The sequence below is a fragment of the Cyrtonyx montezumae genome, unplaced genomic scaffold (assembly GCF_038088225.1).
Source record: "Cyrtonyx montezumae isolate F1298 unplaced genomic scaffold, pur_monq_1.0 scaffold_4, whole genome shotgun sequence".
NCBI lineage: Eukaryota > Metazoa > Chordata > Aves > Galliformes > Odontophoridae > Cyrtonyx > Cyrtonyx montezumae.
In genome coordinates this window covers 9,877,855-9,902,865 of record NW_027072045.1, presented here as the reverse complement: position 1 = coordinate 9,902,865, position 25,011 = coordinate 9,877,855, and the positions used below count along the sequence as shown (strand labels likewise).

At 38.8% G+C, this 25,011-nt stretch overlaps 1 protein-coding gene across 1 annotated transcript in view; it reads right to left on the bottom strand.

Annotated features, from left to right (window-relative positions):
* Positions 1–25,011, bottom strand: part of SORCS1 (sortilin related VPS10 domain containing receptor 1) — a 269,239-nt gene that overhangs the window by 52,794 nt on the left and 191,434 nt on the right. Inside the window, exons 7-12 of the mRNA XM_065746947.1 lie at positions 19,655–19,773; positions 16,941–17,030; positions 11,578–11,757; positions 7,066–7,212; positions 1,484–1,586; positions 833–909 (exon numbers count right to left, since the gene is read on the bottom strand). Of these exons, the coding sequence (XP_065603019.1) occupies positions 833–909; positions 1,484–1,586; positions 7,066–7,212; positions 11,578–11,757; positions 16,941–17,030; positions 19,655–19,773 (716 nt within the window). The remainder of the gene's footprint in view (positions 1–832; positions 910–1,483; positions 1,587–7,065; positions 7,213–11,577; positions 11,758–16,940; positions 17,031–19,654; positions 19,774–25,011) is intronic.

Here is a 25,011-nt window from a genome sequence, read left to right as displayed (position 1 = left end):
TATACACATTTCCCCTCCTGCTCCCACATACCCCCCACCAGGTCCTTGAGAAGTATCTCTGCTAGCAGAAAGTTAGGAACACTAATTTTTGCAAGAACCAACAATTTTCCTCCTTTCGATTAGAGGTAACTGTTTAAAGAACTTATTGTGCTGCATGTATCTAGCCATAGCACACATAAGTGAGGTAGAGATGAAATAAAGAGTGCTCAAACACTGTAAAAAAAATCCTTGAATATCAAATATTTAAACAGATTTTTTTTTTCTTTTTGTATTGGCTTTCTGCAAACATCTGCTCTCTAATTTTTGCAGCACCAATTTTGAGTCTGGGAAAGTGACTGCTAGTTTCTGTAACATGATATCCCATCTATGAAATGGGAATAATAGAACTTATATTTTTGCAGATAAACACGCTTCGGGCTAGCAATGCTTTGTTACCAGGTGGGATTACACTATATATTAGGAAATTGATTTAACAGCATCATCCAGCCCCACGCACAGTGAGGGAGAAGCAAAACACTGTAACTGTTAATTCTTGGTAAAGTATAATAATGGATGAAAAGAAATAATCCTTTCTGCTACAGGGTTAAACTGAAGCCAAACTGAACAGAATTATAAAAATAATTTTCTGTTATATGATGCATAATGACATTCACGTTATTTTCCTTCGGGCACTTCTGTACCTCTCAGGAGGAAAAGGAAGCCTTCCCTTTTGTGTAGATCTGCAAAAAGCTACTTTGAATCAAAAGAAACAAAAATGAAACAACATTTTGAATGTGTCTCTTTGACGATTCCCTACAATTACTATTAAATCCTGTGATTTGGTGTCATGTACCTGTCTCCATGTGTTTCCAGCATCAGAAGAAACAAACATACTGATGTCACTGTCTGATAGTTCAGGGCCTATATTACCTGTAAGCGGAACATGAATTAGTGAAGAAAAGTTAAAGAAACAGCAGAATTAACAAATCAGGGAATTAAACATATTCATTTGTCTTTTGTAATTATATGACATTAAGTTTTGTGAGGAAAAATGAAGGAAAGAAATTTAGCTTGAAGAAAATATGTTCATAAAAATCCCAACATTGTTTGCAGATCTATGTACCTCTGCACACACAAGAAATTCCCCATTTTGAATTGGCTTTCTGCAAACATCTGCTCTCTAATCTTTGCAGCACCAGTTTTGAGTCCGGGAAAGTGACTGCTAGTTTCTGAAATGGGAATAATAGAACTTATATTTTTGCAGATAAACACGCTTCAGGGTAGCAATGCTTTGGCAGTATAACGTTAAATATGATCTCCTTAGTCCTGAAAGCCAGCTTCTGTAAAAAATCAGATGATAAATTGAAGGTCCATGAAGACTTCTGTCTGACACCCTGCCCTCCTAGTAGTGTGAGACCTCACAGGCCACTCTGTATCCATCACACATTCAGGACTTTTTCAGTGTTTGCACATTAAATACAGGCACTCTTTAAATGTTTCATACCTGAAGCTACAATAATGCTGGGGGCAGTGTCTCTGCTGGCAATATTTCCTGAGGTGTAGGGATTCTCTGAGACCTTCAGGTGAAGATGGAGGGAGCAATAGGGCTATGGAGAAATGAGAGAGAAAAGTGAAAAAGGAGACACAACATGAAGCATTTGCTCCCATTTCTACAGGCTTTTGTGCTGTGTAGAGCATAGAATATCAACAGTTACTATTAAGACAGTCAAATGCTGTTTCCTAACAACTGTATCAAGTCTCCCTATGAAAGACACAGCCACTGCTCTGCTTGTCCTGTGAGACTTTTGCTCTCCTTTCCCAATGTGATCCTTTCCTACTGGGAAACTGATTCTCTAGACTGAAACTCACACAAAAAAATGAGATCTTTGAGGCTGTACTCACAAAGAATGCAATGAGAACCACAAGGGCAGGTAATGGTAAGTGCTACCTAGCTTCTCCAACTCCTGGCTCCCTTGAGAATCAAGCAAGGTTACAGATAGGCTGAAGTGACTCACCGAGCAGCAATGCTCAAGCTATCTCTGCAATATTACCCTGTCAGCGTGGTGCTGAGTCACCACTTGTAAGTCATAAGAAACAACTTAATTCAGGCATTGTCAGACCATTTCTTGACCCTGAATACTTTTGACATATGGCTCTGTTTTGCACTGCACTAGGAAGAATTATCAGGACTTGAAACTGTCAGTTTAAAAGTTGTTTCATAAAATATTTCATCCCCCCATCTGGAAGTGACCTCTGAGATTTCAATATGTGAATGTCTATACAAACCTTACCTATTTGTTATTGATTTTGTATCTCAGGTACTCAAATCAAACAGGAATGGTACAGAATAAATCAGCTGAGCAAGAAGGTAAGAAGGACAAACAACCAGATTCCCAAAATTGCCATTATAATCTCTCCAAACCTGTACTGAAGTAAATTCTGAAAAACTGTTAATTTTTGCTTTCTCTTGGGTTTTATTTTCAGGGTTTTTTTTTTTTGCTTCCAAACCTCAGGAAACAGGCTAGGGGAAAGGAAAGGGAAAAATACTGGCAAGAAAAGCTGAAGTGAACTCAGCAAATTGAGAGGGACATCAGACAGTATGGGGAACCAATGCAGCAAAACACACGCTTCAGCTAGCATGGCTTTCAGACAAGCAGGATGCTATGCAGAAAGCCCCTCAGGCCCCAAGAAGGCAGGTCTCTCTCTTACATTGGTTACCTAAATGCTAAGTGTCCAGCCTCATACATTTTGTGGTCTTCCTCTGCAGTCACTGGAAGAAGACCACTGATATATCCCATCTCCAGGTAGGAGAAAATGAATACCACCCTGTGGATAAGGACAACCACAAGGGGCAGTTTGCAGAAGTTTCTTTTTCTTTTTTTTCTTTTCTTTCTTTTCAAAGGTGAATGGGAGTGGTAAGGATGGATGGATCTCTCATGTATGTGCGACAGGAAAAAGGAACGTGGGGTGGTGCAGGAGGGAGCACAGCCTGCCAAGTGGAATGCACTGAGAAGATAACTCCAAGTGACAGCTTGCAAGGACAGCTGCTGGAGCAGCCTGCGGCGTGGGGAGGGAGCAGGGACCAAATTGAGCTGACGCACGTTCAGAAGTGGGAAAGCATTAGGAGGGAATGAATTCTTCCCTCTTACTAGTCTAAATACAGAACATATTTTTAAATCTAACATGCTCCAAGTCCACCTCAGCGTTTTCAAGGCAATAGCTAATGGCAGTAACACAGCCAATTCCCCCTGATCTGACAGAGATTTCATCTTGTTAGACTCAGATTATTGTGTTACCAGAAATTTTCTTTCAAATTTCTAGCACTTCACACATACAGTACATAGAAGTGGAATATACACATCAAATATTAATCAGAACATAGAACCACAGAATGGCTTTGGTTGGACAAAATCTTAAAAATCATCTAGATCCAGCTCACCAAGATTAAAAGTTGCATCATCTAAGGAGAGAAAGAGCGCTTCTAGAAGCATGGCCCCTTACTGGTTGGAGTGCAGTACCACGCAGACTCCAGTGACAACTAGTTACAGTGCAATTAGCAACTTTTCCTTTCCAGCCAAACACTTTTTATGTCCAAAATCCATTCTATTTTGCAAAGAGGCCCAAAAGACTTTACCTTACTCATCACATTTCATACAGAAGCAAGCACTCCTTGTATGTCTGTATTATGAGCCCCTGGCTGGAGTGGGGCCAAGTACCATAACACAAGGATAATGCTAGACACTATCCAGAGACCAAGAGGTAGTCACAGTCTTTGCACACCTGCAGTTGCAAGGAGCAATTAAAAGACAAAATACTTCCAGAAGGGATACTCACAACACCTCACTTAGATGTTTAAATGATTCTGCAGCAGATGGTGTGAATGTCTCCCCACTTACAAGAAATAGGTCTTTGTTCTGAAATCCTTATAATCCATACAGACAGGGCAACCAAAATTAAGGATGGAATAAACAAATGTCTGAGGAAGAAAGGCCTCAGAGAAAAAAAATGACTTACTCAATGTCACACAGAAAATTGGAGATGGGCCTAAAAATTGAATCAAGATTCTCCTGAGATTTAGCCCAGTGTTTTAACCACAAGACCATACTTGAAAGTTAATTGAATAACTCTCCTAGACGGTTTCCCATAACTTGCAAGGTAGAATGACTCCTCAGTTAACTACTTCACAGCGTGAGATAAGTATCAAACAAAACCAGCATCTTTGGGATATAATATCTTGGCAGTTATTTTATGAAGATTAAGTGTATTCAGGATAGAAAATAAGTGGTAGAAACAAGAAAAATAACACTTTGAGCTTAGGGGGAATTTCATTGCTTTCTTCCATCCTCATTATTCAGACCAACCTCATAAAGAAATGCAAATAAATTCTTTGACATGCTTTGAAATGACCTCCTCGAGCTTATTGTCAGTAGAGGGACAGCTCCTTCTGGCTTGAGCTGTGTTCCAATCACATTCCCTCTTAACCTCTTTAGCTGCCAACTTAGTTTCTGCATAACTTATTTCTGCATTAACACTCCCTTAGTTTATGCTGAGGTATAAAGAACAGATGTACACAGGATAACATTCTGCTCTCAGGCTGGGACCATCCAGAAACTCTGGGAAAGGGCAGATCTCATTCTGCCAGAAGCTGAGATGTATGTCAACACTTTGTTACAAGCTGTAGCTAGGAATAATTATCCTGAAAGCCATCAGCGTGAAAGCATTACTATCTATCCTGGAGTAATGATGGAAGCTAAGCCAGATTTACAGGACACTATTAGGAATTCACTTAGCTACACCATAATAATCAAGAAGGATCATGCCAAGGAACAGAGATATCTGGAGGGAAAAGGAGCAGCTGATACAAGGGAATGAAACTGTGGATGATGCAGAGGTATAGAGAGAGTGGGGCTACAGAAGTGAGACAAGCTTGTGAATTAAGTGTTGTAACTATGTCATGCAGATAAGGAATAGAATTGCCTCAGCAGGAGACAATTTATTTTCTCCACTGTTTTCCAGAGCAAAATGCCCTTCTGGACTACTGATTTATTTCCAGGCATTTACAACTTCCTCAGTGCTTTGGCTTCAAAAATTTCCCTTATCCCTCCCAAAGTTCTCTATAATTTCTTGATTTTTTCCATGCCATATTCTGTCTTCGTCTTTCCCCAACATTAACTGTGAAGCTAAAAGGAGTTTTTTAACAGCTTAGCTCTCCCTTTCAGGATTGTTGTTTTACTTTGTGTTTTTGATTTTTTTTCCTACTCATTTTCTCCTGCAGGCAGACATCCGATTCCTGTAAAAGACCCAACAAGTCTGCTTAACTCAGATTTCAACTATCACCCTTCTTGCAAATTTAGAAGACAAAAGCATGAGATCCTTTACTTCCAGCTGATAATTCTACTCTGCTACCATTCCACTAGTCTGTGGGAACCTGTGGAAGCCTACCTAAGCATGAAGGAGAACAGGCTAGATAATGAAGGAGATCTCTTGTCTATTTCTAACTGAAATTAAAGGGAAGAGAAAAAATAAACACGGGTAAACAATCCCCTGGCCTTATCAGAGGGGAGAGATTGTTTTGGGAATAACAAATCCACAGCTACACATTTCACATCTTATACCCACTGAGGATTTGTCCCTGTATGGAAAAAAGTAGAGTTGACTGCATGTATTTTTATTTCTCCTGTGTCCCTCCAGATCCCTAAATATTACACTATCACTATGAAAACCTTGGGATTCAGACAAAACTGTTCATAATTTGAAAAAGTCAAATGCATTTTACCAAATATGTTCATTTCAGTTAAAACTAAGTTACAATCTATTTAAAAGACAAGGGTTTCTACACATACATACTCCCTTGCAAAAATTAAATTGTTTTGTGTCTACACAGTTCAGCGAATGCCATCTTTTCAGTTTTCATCTCACTCAAAGATTTAATTTAAAAATGCCCTTGGACACAATTATTAAAAAGCTGGAAGAAAAAAATAAACCCAAACAAGTTTAGTAACATTCTGAGATAACTTGGATTCTTGGCCACCAGTCCATACTATTAATTTTGCTACAAATTGGAGAGAAAATTAAAGGCTTGAATTTTGGCTCCATAAAAATAAAATAAAAATAAAAATCAATTATTTAAACAGCTTCAAATATCAGGTTAGTTACAGCAATAATGTATAGGTTTCAATTCAAAGATTGGCTCAGTATTCAGCTACATACCACAATAAACAAAATGTAAAGCTGATTTGGATTTTAACTTACAGCCTCAACATGAGAAACACAACTTTTTTTCTTCTGATGGAAAGCAACATGCAGGTAGAGGATAAAAGGAAGAAGAGCAGTCTAAGTAGTGACCCTGGAACCACGTTAGAATTGTTTTAACATAAAAGCTCTTGAAAATCTCAAAGGTTGCAGTTCTGAGCATTATTACATAGCTGGCACGAGCTGAAAAACATGTGGAGATCATGCTAAGCTATCCGATTTGATAGCTCAAATTCTATTCACACACTGTATCAATTTTAATTTTAGAAACCCTCTGCATATAACAAAAGATTGAAAGATTTATATATATGTTGATAAATAACAATAAGTATAACAGATATACTCAATGTATATTTGCACGAATACGTCAATTCTAACTTTTTATCTCAAAATGAAAACAACACAAATAGAGTGCCAACAGGACGGCCTGAAAAAAAATCAGTTCTCTTTCTATTTGAGCCTGTCTCAAGTAGTCAGGGCTCATGGAAGTCGCAAAGTACAATAGCTCACTCCCCCCATCTAGTGTCCAGAGAACCAACTGCTCAGAAACAGCATCCAGGTTCATGCACTAAGAGGAGACAATCAGTTGTGCAGAAGGAAGCAGATCTACAATGATCCATTTTGTTCCAGAAATTAAATTAAACTAAATTAAATTACAATGCCAACTCTTGTTATATTATCTGTTGGACCAAGTCTGATATACTGCTCTTTTAAAACACAGCATTCCTTCCATGAGTTACACTACATGAGGTGTGAGGCCCTCCCCTTGTGTTACCTGGCAGGAAAAGATTGTTCTGGGTTGTTAGTACCCCTCAAATCCCCCCAGGTACTTACTAGGAGACAGTGAACAGGGTTTCCTTTCAGATCAGTGTCCGGAGCCTGCAACAGATTCCAGTCTCTCCCTTTATTGTAGGTGATGAAAGTTTTCACTTGGTTGTCAATCTTCTTGTTGGCCAAGAACATTCCCTTTATCCCTGCTACCTAGGAAAAATTGACATGGCTGAAAAATAGATTACGCCCATGCAGGTTCTCTGTATGTGACTTTCAAGCCCTGTTAAACCCAACAGAGATTTTGTGGTTGCATCAGTGTGGTAGATGTCAAAGCAAGAAATGCCAAGGAGCATCAGAATAAGGCCCATTGAAGGGCTGAGGACACATGTTCATCACATGTGAAGAAGTGCAAGTGGAAGAAAAAGCTTATATTTCAGAAGCAGCATGAGACCATGATAAGGTTTCAATAGTGTTAACTGTAAAATGACAATCTTTCAACTGGGCAGACATCATCTCCCCTGAAAGCTGAAATATGCACAGGGCAATTATTTCTCTCCTGCAAGCAGGGGCAGGAAACAGAAGCAATTTTGACCTTGCAGAGAAAATGACAACACACACACATATTCACTGGTTAGTGCTTGTGCTCTCATACAGTCTGCTTAAGACATTTTAACTAAGGACTCCATAATTATCAGCGTTTCAACAAGGTAACGTGGGGTGTATGGGATCTTTTATTCCAGCTTTGTTTTTGGAAGAAACTGAAGCACCAGTGTCTGAAGAAAAGCCTCACAGAGTGCTAGTTATAGAACTAGTAGATCCTCATCTTTTTACCCCATCCAGCATTTTATCCAAATGTTTTATTCCATAGGTCTGCAGGATGATTTTGGAAAGATGCTACGCTGACATACTCAAATTGGAATTGAGCAGAGTGCCTTAGTAGGAAGAAAAAAAGTCAACCTCAAACCACAACTCACATTGCAGAATGTTCCCATCTTCTTAGCACACTGAAAATCAATAGCCCAATAGCTACTGCTGCTTGAGAATGAATTTGTTAGCCTGTTGTTCTGTAATCTGAGTGTTACAATGAAAAGTGAAAGGAAACTGGGAGAAGGTGAGGAGAAACTTCATGTTTTTCATCAAATCTGTTCAATCATACACTTCATCTCTTCTGTTGCAAAAGCGGTGCACAGAACCATCAATCAAGCCCTTTTGCTGACAGACATTATTATATAAATAGCATCATGTGGCAAATGGTTACTCAGCAAATTCAGAATTTGTTCCAGCTCAACTGATTTAATTACATGGCTATATTTGGATGCTACTACTCCCAGTCAATAGGACCTTACTGCACTTCTAGTCACATGCCATGGGACTGCTACTGTACAGTATATTGGCACAGTACCTTGCTGTACTTATTGATTCTGAATAGTACTTTCTTCCTTGAATAACGAGACTGAATTTTATGTTACTTAAAAACTTAAGATATGATTTGCTTTAATGGGAAATAAAGTCTTTTAAATCTTTAAATTAAGTAATTTAGTTATTTATTGTTGATAAAAGTACAAAAAAGGTAATATTTTCCATGTTTGATCTGGATTGTTTTGATGCATGAAGTATTCAAGTTTTCTTTTTCTGTGGTACAAAGGCACCCTGATGAGGTTTATTTCTCTCCCAGTGAAACTGTATGAATAGCCAGGGTTGGAAAAATAATGTCATTCTGGCTTTCGTATCAGAGGTCAGTGCCTATAGCTCTGTCTGTACTTTACTTTGTTGTTGTCCTGAAATAGTTGTATTAGAGCCTCTGTGAAATGCTGGCTATAAATGATTAAAAAGCATTTTACACATCAGGTGATAAATGTGTTCCAAAATCCTATGAATGTTTCTTTTTATGATTCTAGTCCTAGGCTGAAACTCTAAATGCTTTCCAGAGAAAGCAAAGGGTAAATTATGCTACCAACCTGGGACTAAGAAACAACTGCACAGAGTATATATGTTTCTGCATCCATGGCACACACTATGATCAGTCCAAGCAGTCATAAAAGAGATAGAGCTATGCAAGCAAGGGCATGATCAGTAGTGTTCAGAAAAATAAGCACTGCATCTGCCTTCTCAAGCTTTGTAGGTAAGCCCTCCTCCCTCACAAGCACTGTATGTAGATATAAATGCTGCCTACACATTTAGTGAAAGTTTCATATAAGGCACTCAAAACACATCCTTCACTCACCCACTTCATACTTGAAACATTCAGTTCCTTTTTGAAACACACTGATAATAAAGAAAAATTAAGTCGTGGATGTATGCTGTACAGGCATACCTTATCACAGTCCCAGCAACCCCTTCTGCTAATGACTGCCATTCTGTCTTCAGCCACTGGTCAAATAAAATAGTTTGCCTTCAGTTGTCCTCTACTTGGAACCCATCTTGATGACCCAAAGAGGCCAACTATTATCCATCTGGAATAGATTCTTACAGGCAGGGTTATCTTGCTGCAGAGCATTCTAGTTAGCAAGCCAAGCAGAGCAATACCAGATCATCTGGAGAGGTGCGTGAATTAGAAAAAGTACACGTTGTTCAGCAAATCCCACTCTTTTCCTCTTCTAGTGTATGATCTCTAGGCCAGTACCCTTGGAATTGCAGACCAGTGCCCTATCAATGCACCTGTACTAGAAAGTGATAGAAGATCATTCTCATAGCCAACACAGTCCAATATGTAGAAAGAGAATTAGTGTCCCAGCGGTAGTGGTTTCCAGATCCCCTACAATGTACAGCAGAAAAGCCAACACCCTGAAATAATTGTCTCCCAGTGAAAGTCTCCTGGGAGCATTCCTCCAGGAGCACAGTGAGGCATAAGGGAAGAACTATTTTCTCTTCATGTCCAACATAATTTCCCATTGAGCAGAACTGAAAAGATTTACTACTGATCTAGAACCACATTAGGAAAGTGCATACAGAAACACTTCCACCACAATGCAAACCAGATGAACTCATTTTTTTTATACCTGTTAATCATAAGAATACAGACGTGCACATTTAACAGGCATTTTTCTGGCATCTTCTCAAGTAATCTTGCTTTTCCAAATATACTGCTGTCACTAAAGAAGGATTCATTTTGCAATTTCTTCACTTCCTGTTAATTTATCTATGGATTTTTTTTCTTATCTGATCTTCATCTCCATGTACCCCTGAAGCACTCATCACTTGCAATAATTCTGCTGGAAGAATCATGCTGGATGGCTTTCTGTTCCTTTCCAGCTAGAACATCAAATTGAAAGGAAGTTTTATGCCAGGTTCAGTGTCAGTCAATATTCTTTCTATCTAGATAATCAACAGATATGCTACAAGTCAGATTTCATCAGTTTCAATCCAGGTTACTGTGTAATGTCAGCCTAATATAACAAAACAAAGGCTTTTCTTCCTCCACTGGGATGTAGGACACTTTTACATAATGCAGTGAAACCACTTCTGATCTGACAGTAATAAGAGTTAACAGCCTTTCCATGTGCTGCCAGCATTGCAAAGATATTAACAGTAAAAAAGTCCAAATGACTACAAAATGACAGTGCCCATCCTCCTAAAATTCATCTGAATTTATGTACAATGCTTGGGCTCTGTCTTAACAATTCAAGATGGTTTCCAAGTAAAGGACAGCTGAAGGCAAACTATTCCATAGAGCTAGTATTTAGTGATGGGAAATACAGGGAGTATTTGGATTTTCAAAGGAACTCAGAATGAATTCATGGCCCTTGTTCTAAAGCAAACCCCAAAATTAGTAACTGAGGACTGAATTTCTATTTAGCTGTATCCAGAAGTAAGGCTGGTGACAGGCCAAGAGAAGTACAAGGGCATGTTACAAGCCCTATTCTCAGGATCACTTGTCACAGAAGGCAGTGTAAACTGGCCTTCTTACAGGTGAGCTTAGACAGAATGTACTGGCTAGAAAAAGGACCAGGATAAAGGAAACATCAACAGGAAGTAGGAGAGTATACATGTTTACAGAATAGCTCAAGAGTGACTCTAAAATTCAGTTCCCAGAAGAAATCCAACAGCAGAAGGTAACAAAGATAGCTGAAAACTATGGTCTCTAATTCCTTCTATCACAAGAGTTTAAGCTTTGAGGAATGCAATGAAAATGGCAGAATTGCAGAACGATGCTATTCACAGAGCTGGGAGCCTTCTGAACCAAAGGCTGGAACAATGCAGGTCTGAGGCTTAGTTCACTTGTGTCAGCAGGATGTTGGCTGAGAAAGTTTCTTGTAAGAACATAATGAACTATATTGCTACTTCTTCCAATGCATATCTTTCTACATAGACATTCCTCACCTGAGAACCTACTGGAGAGTACAGCAGTGACTCTCTTCATACTACTAGGCTGGGACTAGTTTCAACACCTGTGCAGTCTGGCTTGAACCTCCTCTGCCTGCACTGAGATCCTTGATTCAAAGAAGGATAAAAACATGTTTAGCTTTAGCTCTGCTATTTACATGCATTCTATGAGACTGATGTGTAAGAACACAATGGAATTGTGTGTCACGAGAGTTTTTAGCTAAGAATAAGAGATTTAGGGTCATGACATACCTCATAGAGGTCAATCATCACATTCCCATCCAGACCTTGACTACTCTTGACATTTTCCAGTGCCAAGGTGAAGTACACCCCTCGGGTGTCAGAGATGTACAGATTGTATGTGTCGTTCTGGTTCCACTCTTGAACAGCTGCAAACACCTGACTCTCATCTGTGCTGATAACATGCATGTCCTGGGGAAAGAAAACAAATGCATGTTACAAGAGGGAGCTCTGCTCTGTCATTTCCAAGGGCATCACAGTAACTGTGGAGGAGCAAAGAATATATTTTAGACCTGAGTTTAATAGAAAACAGTAGACAACATCTCTGTAAGCAGAGAATTCCATCCAGGAATATTTTACAGCAGGTCTCTACTGCCAGTTTTCAAAGCTGTAATTAACTGATGAGGTGTTAATTGAACATTTACACTGCAAATAGAGTGTTATACAGCATCACTTTGTTTCCTCTACCAAAATTTTAATGAGTACTTGGCTTGGGGGAGGGGAGGTGATAGTTTTGTTAGCTTTATTTTTTTTGTGCTTGAGTAATACTACTTGTGAGTGTGGAATTACAGACATTAATAACACTTTATTTTTTTTTTAAGAAAAAAAAATAGCAAAGAAAAAACATCAAGAGTGTCTTATTCTTGCCTCTTGCCTCCTAGCTCTCAGAAACCAACTATGCTTGTGAACTGATGGAAGATCTAATTGGCAGCCAGTGTTGCTGTTGCTTATTATTACTAATGACTGTGTCACCTAGAGGTCAAGGCCCTGGACCACTGTGATAAACACCCCTCCAGCAGTATGACAGAGAGACAACCCTAATTCTCACTGGACAAAAAGAAAAACTGTAGTTAGACCACCTGTTATGAGTGATGTTTTATTTATCTTTATTTGTTCTGTGTTACAGAAGGCAGGAAGCAATGAAATGGAGTCCATAATTTAAAAACAAAACAAAAAACAAACAAACCAACAAACAATAAAACAACAACAAAAAACCAAGCCCTTAAATCTGAACTTCTTTTTCAATGCCTGGAGAAATTATCCAGTGGAAAAAGCCATTGAGAAAGAGATAGTTATAATGAAATTCCTAAGCTCTATCTGCCTGGTACAGGAAGCCTGAGTTCCTCTCAGTGCCTTACAAATCCATGGAGATGGGACAATAAATGCAGATTTCTTAGCACTAGGTGATTCCCCAAAGACTCAGCTCTATGCTTTGGGCAGTTATCCCTCAGTTACTTTGCATCTACAGATCCCAGCCAAAGCTTTCTATGTAAATGCAAAACTGGGACACTATCAGAAAATACATTCTTTATAAGTTGATGCTACTTCTTCCTCTGTTAATAACATTCTTTGACAATTTACTTTCTTGCTGATTTGTAGGGGAAAATTAATAATTACATATGGAGCCTTATAATATAAAGATGAAAAAATAACGGAGTGAAGAAATCTGATTTATAAATTTTAAACTGGATTCACTGTGAAGTCAAGATTCAGAAAAGATGGCTGTTCGTTCAGATCCAGATCTGTGCAGATGAATGTTCACCTGGTTTACCTGCTTTTTTGTTCTGAAGTAAAATGTATCCCAGAAGATGGGTTAGTTTTGTGGAGGAACAAATGGGTGGGTTAAATTCTGAGGTAACCAGAAATGTAATATAAGTCCCATTGGCTGTGATTAACTGGGGTTGTGAACAGATACTCTTTCCCAGCTCCAGCTGTAGTGGTACAAGTAACTGCCGCAGTTGTTTGTCAGAGGTTCCTCATTTCACACCATCATCATAGTCAATCTGCCAATAGAGCTACATGAGTAGACAATCACAATGTGCTTCAGGCAGTTTCAGATGGCACAGCTGTAATTTCATCTTCCATCATCCGAATATGTGTTCATACACATGGACATATCTTTCTCTACTTAAAGGTAAAAAGATATTCTGATCAACATCAGGGAAAATTAAAAGCAATTGCACATATGTTTAAGAAGCAAATGAGTTAATTCATTCACTACATTCTTCCTGAGCTTTGATCAGAACACACTATAAGATGAAAGTCTGATCTCACAGAGAGGCTCAAGGAATTTAAGCCTAGATAATCACTGACTGATAAAGAAATGGCATAATATACATAGTGTATGTAAAGAGAAAAAAATGTTCCAACTGTTTGCTTCTGTGGATCAGTCAACTGTACTTCTTCTGGCCATCAGTAGATTCTAGTATAATGTGATGGCTTAACAGAAGGGACTCGGTACATGGGAACCCAACCTGTCTTCGAACAACATTAGGAATTTGTTAGTTTTCACATCAGTAAAAGTTAAAAAAAAAAAAAAAGAAAATTAGCATACTAACAATACATTCACATCTCATTCTTCTTCTTTTCATAGTGTATTTGAGAGAAGGAAGAGTAAAAAAGTCAGACTTCATCTTGACAATGGAACAAGTATTTCACTGCATCTTCGACTACTCCAAGCAACACCACTTTTTGTCTCTCTGCAGAAAGGGGGAAAGAAAGTGGAGCAAGGTACCTTTCTCATACAGCCACTGCCACATTCAGAAACACCCGATGCATCTTCATACGTGCACCTGAACAGTCCTCTCTGTGTTTCAGCACACAGTGGAGGTATATTAATATGCAGTTTTATTATCTGCCCTTTTTGACTATCCAAAGACAAAGTAAGAGCTTGATTTTGTGCATGCCTTTAATCAGGCATCTGATCAATCTACTCAAATGATGGAAGGCCAAGGCTCTTTGAATCACTGAACATGCTTCAGTTGCCCTTTTTGCACTTGGTCAGGGAACTTTTCTTTCTGGCAATTTAATTAGCAGGGATGTGTAGGTTGTGTAATGCCTGTTTTATCCTGTCAGTTATTTCATTTGTCAGTTCTTTTAAAGGTCTGCAATTCAGGACTTCTTTGTGGTTTTCTGGTTTATGTACTACAAACACCTATCCCATCAGTATGCAGTCCAGCACTAGATTAAGGACAAGTCTTTTTTAAAAAGAAACTGCTTGACTTGATTCTGTATTCAGACACGTCTGCTCAGTGGATTGGTCTAAAATTCTGTGAGTTTGAGCACTGTTTCTATACATTCAAGGTGATTATCACAATTGACAGACTATGACAGAGACCAACCTCACTGCAGAAATTAACAGATTTCAATAAATACTATTCAAAGGGTTACCAAAACCTTATGCACAAGTTAAATGTATTCTTGTACTGGAGTTTCAGGTTCATTCAGGCTTCTTATAGAACTGGTTACCAGAATATAAATTACAACAGCAAGAAAATTTTAGATTTGATTTACTATAGGACATTCCTGCCTGAACAACAGTATCACCTGCCAAAGTGGCCTGCCTACACATCCCTCCAGATTAGGAGCAACATGCAGAGACAAAAAGCTTGACATTTCTATCTTCAATTCCAGTAGAGACTTAGTAGTGTTTACCATACGTGGCCCCACTTTCTTAGCTGAAGGAGATAAAAGAGAATTTAGGCATAAAAGAAGCTGTTTGTTTCAATGCCTTTGAATAATATAACACTTTGTGCATTTTTAATAAAAGCAGCTATCTTGCTTTGATAGCAAACTTCCAGACAACCACAGATCCTCTGTAGCGCCCTCCAAGCCAAACAGAGCTTTTCTGTCTTTGAAGACATTCCCAGTTTCTGACAAAGCATCTTATATCCTTAAACATCTGCTTTTATCCTTGGGTCAAATAGCACAAACGTAATGTTCCTATTCCTATTCTCTGAGAACACATAGGAATTTAATCACAGTGTATTTTCCTTGGTTCTCCAGAATTCTTAGTGAGTTAGACACCTGGAGAAAGAAGCGTATGAAAAAGACAGGCAACCAGCTCAAAGCAAGCAATTTTCCTACAGACAGTAGGAATCCCAAATAATTTTAATTTGGGTATTACAGTACCCATCATAAAAATTCAATTCATTTGCTAAGGACTACTTGATATTGCACTGTTTTAAAATGCAACTGAATTGACAGAGTAATTCCTTCCCACTTGCACACGAAGTTTCAAACTAAGCTTAGAGTAATATCTTAAAACATGCCTGAAGATTTTGTGTCAGTTTCAGGTCTCACAAAAAATCCCAAGTTTGTCTGAGACTGTAGAAAGAAGTATACTGTGAATTCCATTCCCAAATCTGTGCATCTTCTAGCAGAAAAAAAAAAAAGGAAAAAAAAGGAAATAAAAGAAAAAAGTATTTCTCCTTGGCAGAAACATTAACTGAAGTCACATTTCATAGACAGTTCTCTTATGTCACAGCAAAAAAGAAATCACAGTTTTCATGGCTTCTGGTAGGGTCCCCTGAATCCTAGAAGTCTGGGTTTTCAGGTGATTCAAGTAAAGCACAACAGCGGAGCACACAAAGTACGGCACTGAAAATGTGGGTTTAAGCTGCTGTCTGGTTATGATGAAGGTGACCCAGTCAATCCACTTTAAACAGGTCTGCTGGAGTGAGGAATCAAAGACAGCCAGCTGTGACAACAGCCAAATTATCCCCTTGAATATTTCTGTTTACAAATAGTGATGTACTTTCAACTTCCAGGAACAAGCTGACTGTGCATTTTCTTTATTCCCTTTTTGCATTCCAAAAATTAACCAGGGATTGTCATTTTTCTTCAGATGCTAGACTTCACAAACAGTTAATGAGATCATCTGCTAATTTTGAGCTTAAGATTTCATTTAAACCAGCCTATAGAAAGAATGAAAAGAGTTTTTAAAAAGACAAATATTTGTATTTGTCCCTGTTTAGAAGCTGTCAGGACTCCAGCTGCAAAAAGGTGATTTCTCCAAAATGGAACCAGCATTTTATAATAGTCTTTTTAAAAAATCCAGCTTCTGAAGGCAGCAATAGCCTTTCAAGCTCCAGTGCTAATTCACCATTGTTCTTAATTAGAGAGGATATGGAGCAGACACACAAAGCCATCCCTTTTCTTGATTCCCATTAAAATCTGCTAATGAGGCAAAAACAACAACAACAACAAAACCCCACAAAAAAATCCAACAACACAACTAATAATGTATCACAGGGTATTTTACATCCTCATCCCTCCCCCATCCCCTAGAGAGGGGAAAAGGGAGAAAAAGAAAGAAAGATGAAGGGGGAAAAAGAAGAGGGAAAAAGGAATTCCTCCAAAATTTTGTCAATGAACCATGAAGAAATTATAACTGACATAGGCTGTATTTCATGCTGATGTTCTTGACTAGGCAAAGTGGTGAATCTGAGCCTTTTTTTGCTTGCAAATGTTCCCTTAATCACTGATGCTTTCACTCACTGCATGTCATCTTGCTGTTACTTGTACTGGTTTCAATTACTTCTGAACAAATAGAAAATCTGTAGGTACATATGGGCATTCCAGCAACAACTTACCTTGGGCAAGGAGTACTTTGGCAGCTTTATTGGTGTAAATGCATTCCTTCTATAAGAAACATAATAATGTGGTCTTCCACCTGATGTTAACTATGAGAAAAGCAGAACAGTTACCTTTAGCATTATTTGAAATAGTTTTAAATTAATGGTGAAAACATCAAGCAAAGTCTCCTAAGGCTAACACCACAATGTTCATGGCAGTGGTTAAAAACAGCAGTAGCGTTATGAGTGCTGAATAACCACTGGATCAATTGAGTGAGGCTGAAAAAGAGGGAGTAAGGGAAATGCCACTTTCTGCAAAGAGAAATAAGGCTCAGAATTCCAGCTGAAAGTTGGGGAAGGTGAAGTCTTGGCTTCACTTGGGCCATTATGTTCCCTGCTGATACCTGCTCTCCTCTCACCACAAACCAATCTGTTCTTTGTTATTTGTACAGCTGCCATGTGAATTACTGGTTGGAGCAGCTGACTGGCAGACATGATGCTTGACTTCTATTTCTGTCTTCATATATAAGTGCCTAAATGGCAATACTGGATTAAAGCAGCATGTGGTTTCATTTTCCACCGCCTATTAATGAAGGGTTAAAAAAAAAAAACAACTGACAGTGTTAGTTACTGAAGAATCAATGTTTGTAAAGTACTTCGAAATCCATGGATGAATGATACTGAAGAACAAATATTCCAAGGGACTCTCCATGCAGAACTTTGCTTTAATTGCCTGCTACCTAGGCTTATCAAGATGTTTTTTTCATAGTGTTTTAAAGTTCACTGCAGTAGTTTAAAATGGAAGTTGCACATGGTGTAAGCTCATACTAGACTAAGTAAAAATAAGAACAACTTATTTTAAAGCTCTTCAACTTTTTTTTTTTTATTAGTTTTGAAAGAATTAATCAAAAGTTAGAGGAAGGAAGGTTAGAAGCATTGTTTATGAGCAAGTGTGTGCCTGTAACAAAAATAGAGTGCTGCAACAGAAACAAGCCCACTTTTCCTTATTCTTTCGCTTTTGAATTGATTAATTCTTATTGCAAATAGCTTGGTTGCAGAAAAGCCAGATAGAGATTAAGGTAGAGAAGGCTGTGGAGGACTCTCAGGCTTTCCTTTATTACTCCAGTCCTTCACTGTCTGGTGTGAGGTTATTCCTCCCTTGAAGAATAGTGACTGCAATATGTCTAAGTCCAATATCAGTTGCAGAATTTTACTTAGCAGTTCTGTGTTTTATTCCTTACAGATACATCCTCTATGTAACCACTTGAGGAATCCAATTTTAAACTTACCAGTTAACCGTGAATTCACCAACAATTAGGATCAAAGAAGAGACTGTTTCCAGGAATTAACATACTTTTATTTCGTATCTGTAAGTATCAATCATTACTGATTGACAAATACTATCTCTTTGATCCACTAATGTTGGGCAAAGTCCAACAGAGCATTAGGGGGAAGGCTGTAAGAGACTGCCTGTCTTTTCATCCTCCTTCCCCTACCATGCAGCCAGCACTGAGGTGAAACAAAGAAATCTTACAAAGAAAGCTCTAGGAACACTGCACAAAGTTTTTAGACAAAAAGTTGAAAGCATCAAAATGCAACGGTTGTTCAGAATTCAGATGATTTCCCTAGCATTGACTTCAGGTGGAGCAAAAGAATTAACTTCTGTTTAGCATATAATAAAATCAGGTCAGAACAGAGAAATACAAGAGCACAAAACCAAGGAGTCACTGATGAAGCAATGAATGAATTCAGATAGGAAGAGAAACTTCCCAGCTCCTGTGTCAGTCATGTCACACACACACGCACACAGGCATTCTGAAATTAGAGAACAAGTCTGAACAGTGATGCATGCCCCTGTTTTCCTTACCTCATAAACATTTTATTTACGCCTCAGACACATAAAGGCACAAAAGCTTTTCTGGAACGTATGTTCCAGATTTATTTGTGGATGATTTAGATGGCTGTTTATGACTGAGTTCATTAACTGAAGGTAATTAGCAATCAACTCATTCAATTTAAAATATCAATCCTCTCTCTTCCCTCCACTCCCAAGCATGACTGAATATTAACAGTCTGGAAAACCAGTTTATTCCTGATCATTTCCAGTTCACCTCCATGCTCACTGTAACTCTGTTGTTATTTCTTGTCCTTTTCCACTGTTATTAAATGGACCCTGGAAGCAGACTAATGAAATGTACAGCAGTTCAGATCTATTCTCCAGCTCTCACCTGCAAAACAGCTTGGCTGAGTATGCCTCATCTTCAACCTTTTCTGTATAATCACAACTGAAGCATAACAATAAAGTCTGATTACTCCTATGGTTCTTCCCCTGACTCCCTCCTTCTCTTTTCTATTTCCCTCCTGTGCTTAAAAAAGTTTTGGTCTACTGCCATTGCAGTAGAAGATGACTGACATGTCACTTCAAGCTGGGAGGTGAGAACACTAATCCGAGAGTGCTGATGAGACTGCAGGAGTGGCATGGAGGATTACTCCAGCATCTACAGTGGATGCTTCAGGCAGGAACACAATGACCTTATACTGACAAGATACTGGAGGTAGAAGAAACTCTATTAGCATTGTAATGAGCTGTTACAATCCACCCAGCAACCTTGTTATGAATCTAGTGTTGTATGATTAGTTGGAAGTTAAGACATATGCACATGTATGCGGAGGGAAATAAGAGAAAATAACAAGATTTAAAATAATAGAATAAATAAGAAATTGTTCTGCACCTGAACAAAGACGTAGTCGTCCTGGACAATCAGGGAGTTATGGTCAATGTAGCCTGGAAAAGGTCTGTTTTGTGAGGCTTCACTGCAGTTCTGCATCTTACAGGTGATGTACTGGGCATCTGAAATGAAAAGGATAAAACCAATACACATGAAATCATAAGTACAGTTTCTTCATACTGTCAAAGAACTACTCATTAAGGTTGCATTTTTCACTTCCTGGTCTCACAAGACATAAAGTGACACCATCCATTCAACACAACGTAACACTTTTCCCTTACAACCCTGGTAAATCCATCTTTCATTGCTCTCCTCCCTGTAAGTTCCTTCCTTCCTCACCTGGATCAGCCTCCCATTATTTCTTTCATTCCACCCTACATCAGAGCTACACACTGCTTGTTTTTACCATGAGAGAGCCCAGCCTCACACAGATCCAAAGAAGGGCAATAAGGCTTGAGAATATGCCTTATGAGGGGTGACTAAAGTAACTGGGGCTGTTTAGCATAGGGAGAAGGAGGCTGATAGAGGCCTTACTGCTCTCTTGAAATACCCAAAAAGTGATTGCAGTGTAAGAGGGGGTGGTCTTTTCTCACTGGTGACAGGACAAGGGGAAATGGCCTCAAGTTGCACCAGCGGAGGTTTAGGTTGGGTATCAGGAAAAACTTTACAGAAGTTAAGCACTGGAATGAGCTCCTCAGGGAGGTGGTTGAATCACAGAGGTCCAGAGTATATACAAGGACACTTCCAGAGGACAGCTGACCCATACTGTCACCACTGCCTGAGAAGCCTTTTCCTGGCAAAACTCTGTGCTTCCCACAGCCCTTATACTCTGCAGAGTAGTGCAAAACACCACCAAGTTCAGGGATTTTACTTATTTCCCTGTTAATGATATAGGTAAATGCACTCTGGCAGACCCAGGCAATCACTCCACTCTACTCTCTTGAAACCTGAGGTCTGAGTTTGTTTCAAAGTAAAGGATTAAATGCAGCCCTAAAGCCATCTCATCCACGATTACTATTCGGGACTTCCTCATTCTCCTGTTCTGGTGCACTGCAGGGTGCTCATCTCATAATCCATCACCTGAAGGAAAGGAATTTTAATTTCTTCATGGTGGTAATTTATCCCAGAATACAGAACCATAGTCTTTGAATTCAATTTAGGCTCTTTCAGATCAATTAAGAAGTTGCACTTTGTTTAAGGACAGAACCGATTTACAGGAAGAAGGATTCTGGCATTTCAGCATTAGCATTGAAATGATAGAAATACTGCATGGCATTTAATCTTGGAACTACTTCTAATCTTTTTCCTTGTTGAAGCAGCACATCCCCTTGTTTGATGTAATTACAGCCTTCTGATCAGAGAAGCAGCACTTTCAATGGTAAAAGAAATGGCTGGATTTTTACTATCTCATATTTAATCTTTTTTTTTTTAATTAAAATCTATCATTTGACACTTTTTTCTTGTTTCTAAGGGCTGTTGACTTCTGCTTGAAATAGAAATGCAGGGTAACGAACCTTCAGGAAAGCTTGATGAGGGATGATTTTACCCCATTTGCAGAGTTCTTGGAATATATAAAGTGCTGTGTGTTATTAGTCACTGCAGTTTATAACATTTTATGCTTTTGCAGCTCACTGCAAGACATTAATTAATATAGCCCAGACAGCGTTATCAAAGTGCATTTCCCTTCAACAAGGACTTGTTTTTTTCCACATTAGCCACGAGAGGGCAGGGAGACACGTAAGTGTCAGTTTGCTCATTCCAGCAAGTGCTGCAAAGTTCCCTTTTCTAAAGTGCTCAGCTCCCTGTCCCCCTCAGCTGCAAGCAAGAATTGGGCTGAGGGGGCTCACCCCACCACCCTATAGTGCTGCGTGGTGCTGCACATCCCCTGCCAGTCAGAAGACAGGATGGGAATCTCAGAACAGACCGAAACACAGCTAGTTTCCACTTCTGTCAACTGAATCCATTTTATCTCAAAGGACAGCCCTTCACAACTGACCCCACATTCTCTCTATTATAAGAACAGATTTCTGTTTCTTACCTTGTTTCTATTTTTTGTAATCTGCCACCATTGTTTTCTTCTACAGGCACACTATCCCTCTCAGAGTCACTAAAAGCAGTGCCATCTTGCATGCCATGCCAATGGGTTACCTGTCCTGTGAGCACATGAAGGTAGCAAGATGCATGCTGCTGAGAGAGGCCATCAAAGGAGATTAAAGAATTTCCTCTACCAGAGATTTTAAAGAGCAGGACAGGCTGACATCTGTTAGAGGTGACCGAGGCTTTTTCAATCCCGTAAAATGGAGGAATTGGGACTGTGTCGATTTCTGCTGGGATCACCTAAGTTAGTGCAGCAGCAATTGTACCATTGATGAAGATTTACTAAGGCAATTCCTGTGAACTTTTACAGTGCAATTCTCCATGGCTTCAATTCTAAAATGTCAGTAATAACTACTAAAGGGCAGAGCTCTGAAATTGCTTAAGCTAATCTCCCAAACAGCCAAACCATGAGATGTGCACACCAAGAACATCCCCCTCTGCTATGGGAAAGCAGAAAGAAAGGTTTCTTGCAGTGCTTGGATCCTTCATTATTCCTAAGGGAATTTTTGTTGTGCTCACATTAACTCAAGGATTTTGTTTCAACATCTGATTCTCATGGACATTTTATGTGATTCCATTGGCAGAGCTTTGTAATTTAGCATTAATTAATGTCAATTAATGTATTCAGTTGCTAAGCTGTGGAATTAATTTCATTAGTTTTCCCACACAGATGTTTTCCCTGCCATAGGTAATTAGGACATTATGCTTTTCAGTTCCAGAACCCTCACCTACAACAACAGCTGCTGTTTTTAATATACAACAACAGAGCCACACTGTGCCTGAAGAGAAGAATATAACAAATCCTAGCTCTTATCCTCCCCCAACACTTTGATTTAGACAGTTTTAGACACCTAGAGTAGGACTCTTCTCTGGAAACGGCAGCTATTTCTAAAGAGGATGCAAAGAAACACAGTACACAAGAATGGAGAAGACGTCTTGTAAGGGAAACCTCTGACAAAATTAATCTGTGTCAGTGATGAAACATTCTAGCATGCAGCAGGAAATGAGAGCCAGAGGGCCCCAATGCCATGAGTTGTTTTAGTTTCTGTTTAGCTCAAGCTCCATGCAAATATGTTCTCAAGGGAAATATATTCCAGAAAGACATTCTTGGATTAGCTGGTGAAGATGGAAGGTTGTTGGTGGCTACCAGAGGTTGGCAAACCTCTACAAAAATACAAAGAAGAGTATCAAATTCTTTCAGAAGGCAGAGCAAGAATTTCTTCAGGATGCTTCGTTACAGAGAGTTACTTCGTATGTCAGCTCAAGCCTTACCACTCACTTCTTTCCAATCTAAGCTTGCATGGATCCTTTTGGGAATCTTTGATCACAAGGATAATCAGAGAAAGAATTCACTGTACTCACAGCAAACATTGCTTCAGCTTTTCCTTTTCTTTTTTAATTAACTGAGGAGTATGTGCTATTCTCTACAAACAAATCCACTAAAGACAGATGAGGAGTTTATGTGAAGAGCATCCACAAAATTGATGACTTGTTTGTTTTCCACATTAACTACAGACTACCCCTATTCATTACTGAGCAACTTAAACATTACTGATAGTTTCTGCTTTTGAAGGACGACTGTTATCCTTTAACTAATAAACCATAAAGATATGGTAGCAATGTATCTCAGTGAAGACCCAGGGCTGTAACCCACTTTCATTGTTGACTAATAAGAGAAACCTTGAAAAGACTATAAGAATTTGTCCAGGTACTTTGGCAGTTAAGGTAAACCTTCAGCATCCACAACCTCTAGTGGGAATAAAATCCACTATTTAATTGTTCTCACCCCTTTTTGTTGACAAAACACACAAAATGACTGCTCTTCATTTACTCCCATCTGGTCTGAACGGTTGATTTGTGAAACATTTATGATATAGGGATACATTCACAACTCTGCAGAACTCAGCAACTGCAAAGCAATTATTAGTAATGAAGATCAATGATATGGCCCAGTCCATTAACTAACTGGTTCAACTGTTTTTGTCCTACTAGCCCTTTTTTTTTCACTGCAAGACAGAGTCAAGAGTCCTTCTTTGAATGGGTAAGTATAACTTTTGCCATTTCTATCATGAGGATATAATTAGAGAAACTAACACATTTCATTCTCCAAGATAAATACTAATCATCAGCAATGGTGAGAAAAACAAAATCATTGCACGATTTAGGGGACTGTGCAAATTAATTCACCACCTGTTATATTAGAAAAGGCCTGTCAAACTAGGTAGCCAGATTTTTTTTCCCACAGCAGTCCTTATTTTGCTCTTCCTTGCAGTGTACTGTGAAAATGTAAATTGAAGTCCTACCACAGCTTTGTGATTCAGATACCACTGGCAAGATGCTCAGTCACTGCTGATCAGCAAGCAGAGCATGCCAGCTGACCCCAGGTGAGGTCTTGCCTGCAATTACAGCAGTGCCTATATTAGCTTTTATTAAGAAAAGTTGTTATGTAGATCAGAAAAACAAAGGAAATAAAACTTCAGAAATATCAGAAGCTCTCCAGATTTTTGCCAGAACATTAGGAACATATGCTTTATATAATATAAAAACTTGATACTCATAATAATTTAAAATTCATTTACATAATCAAGTGTGAGTCTCATAAATTTACACTTTTTTTTTTTTTTTGCCTGCATATATAGGAAATCTTAAGACATCCTCGAAGCCAACTTTGCCTTTCCCTGAAGGGAACCAATGATAATCTCCAAATGCCTTGTAGAAATCCATCTTTCAAATTCTCACCAACAGTCTAGATTCCTCAATAGGAATCACCCAGAAAAAAATACAGTCTCATGTCAACTAGCCTAAATCAGGCCTTACTGAGACAACTCTCCCTACCTCAAAACAGATAGAACTGTGAATTAAGGACACTTCTGTGCTGTTCTTCAAAAACAAACAAGCAAACAGACAAATAAAAAGCCTAGAATCTGTACATCATTAAGATTATACATGTCCCAAAAGCACTCAAATTCTATTTGAGTAAACATGAATTTAACTTCCACCAGTCACACTGGCTGCTGACTATGGTGGTGAATACAACAAAGAGAAGCTTATCATGTGGTTAAGAACTGTAGAGGATTAAATGTCTTACTGGAGTGTTGACCTGAAACCAGGGAAAAAAAATCACAATTCCTGCTGACTTTAACAGCACGCTCTGATCCTGTTCCAAAATCAAAGCAGAACACCAGGGACACCCAAGCATACAAATGAAAATGTGAGATAAGGTTCATCGGAAATTCTTCCAACTGAAAAAAAAAATAAATCAG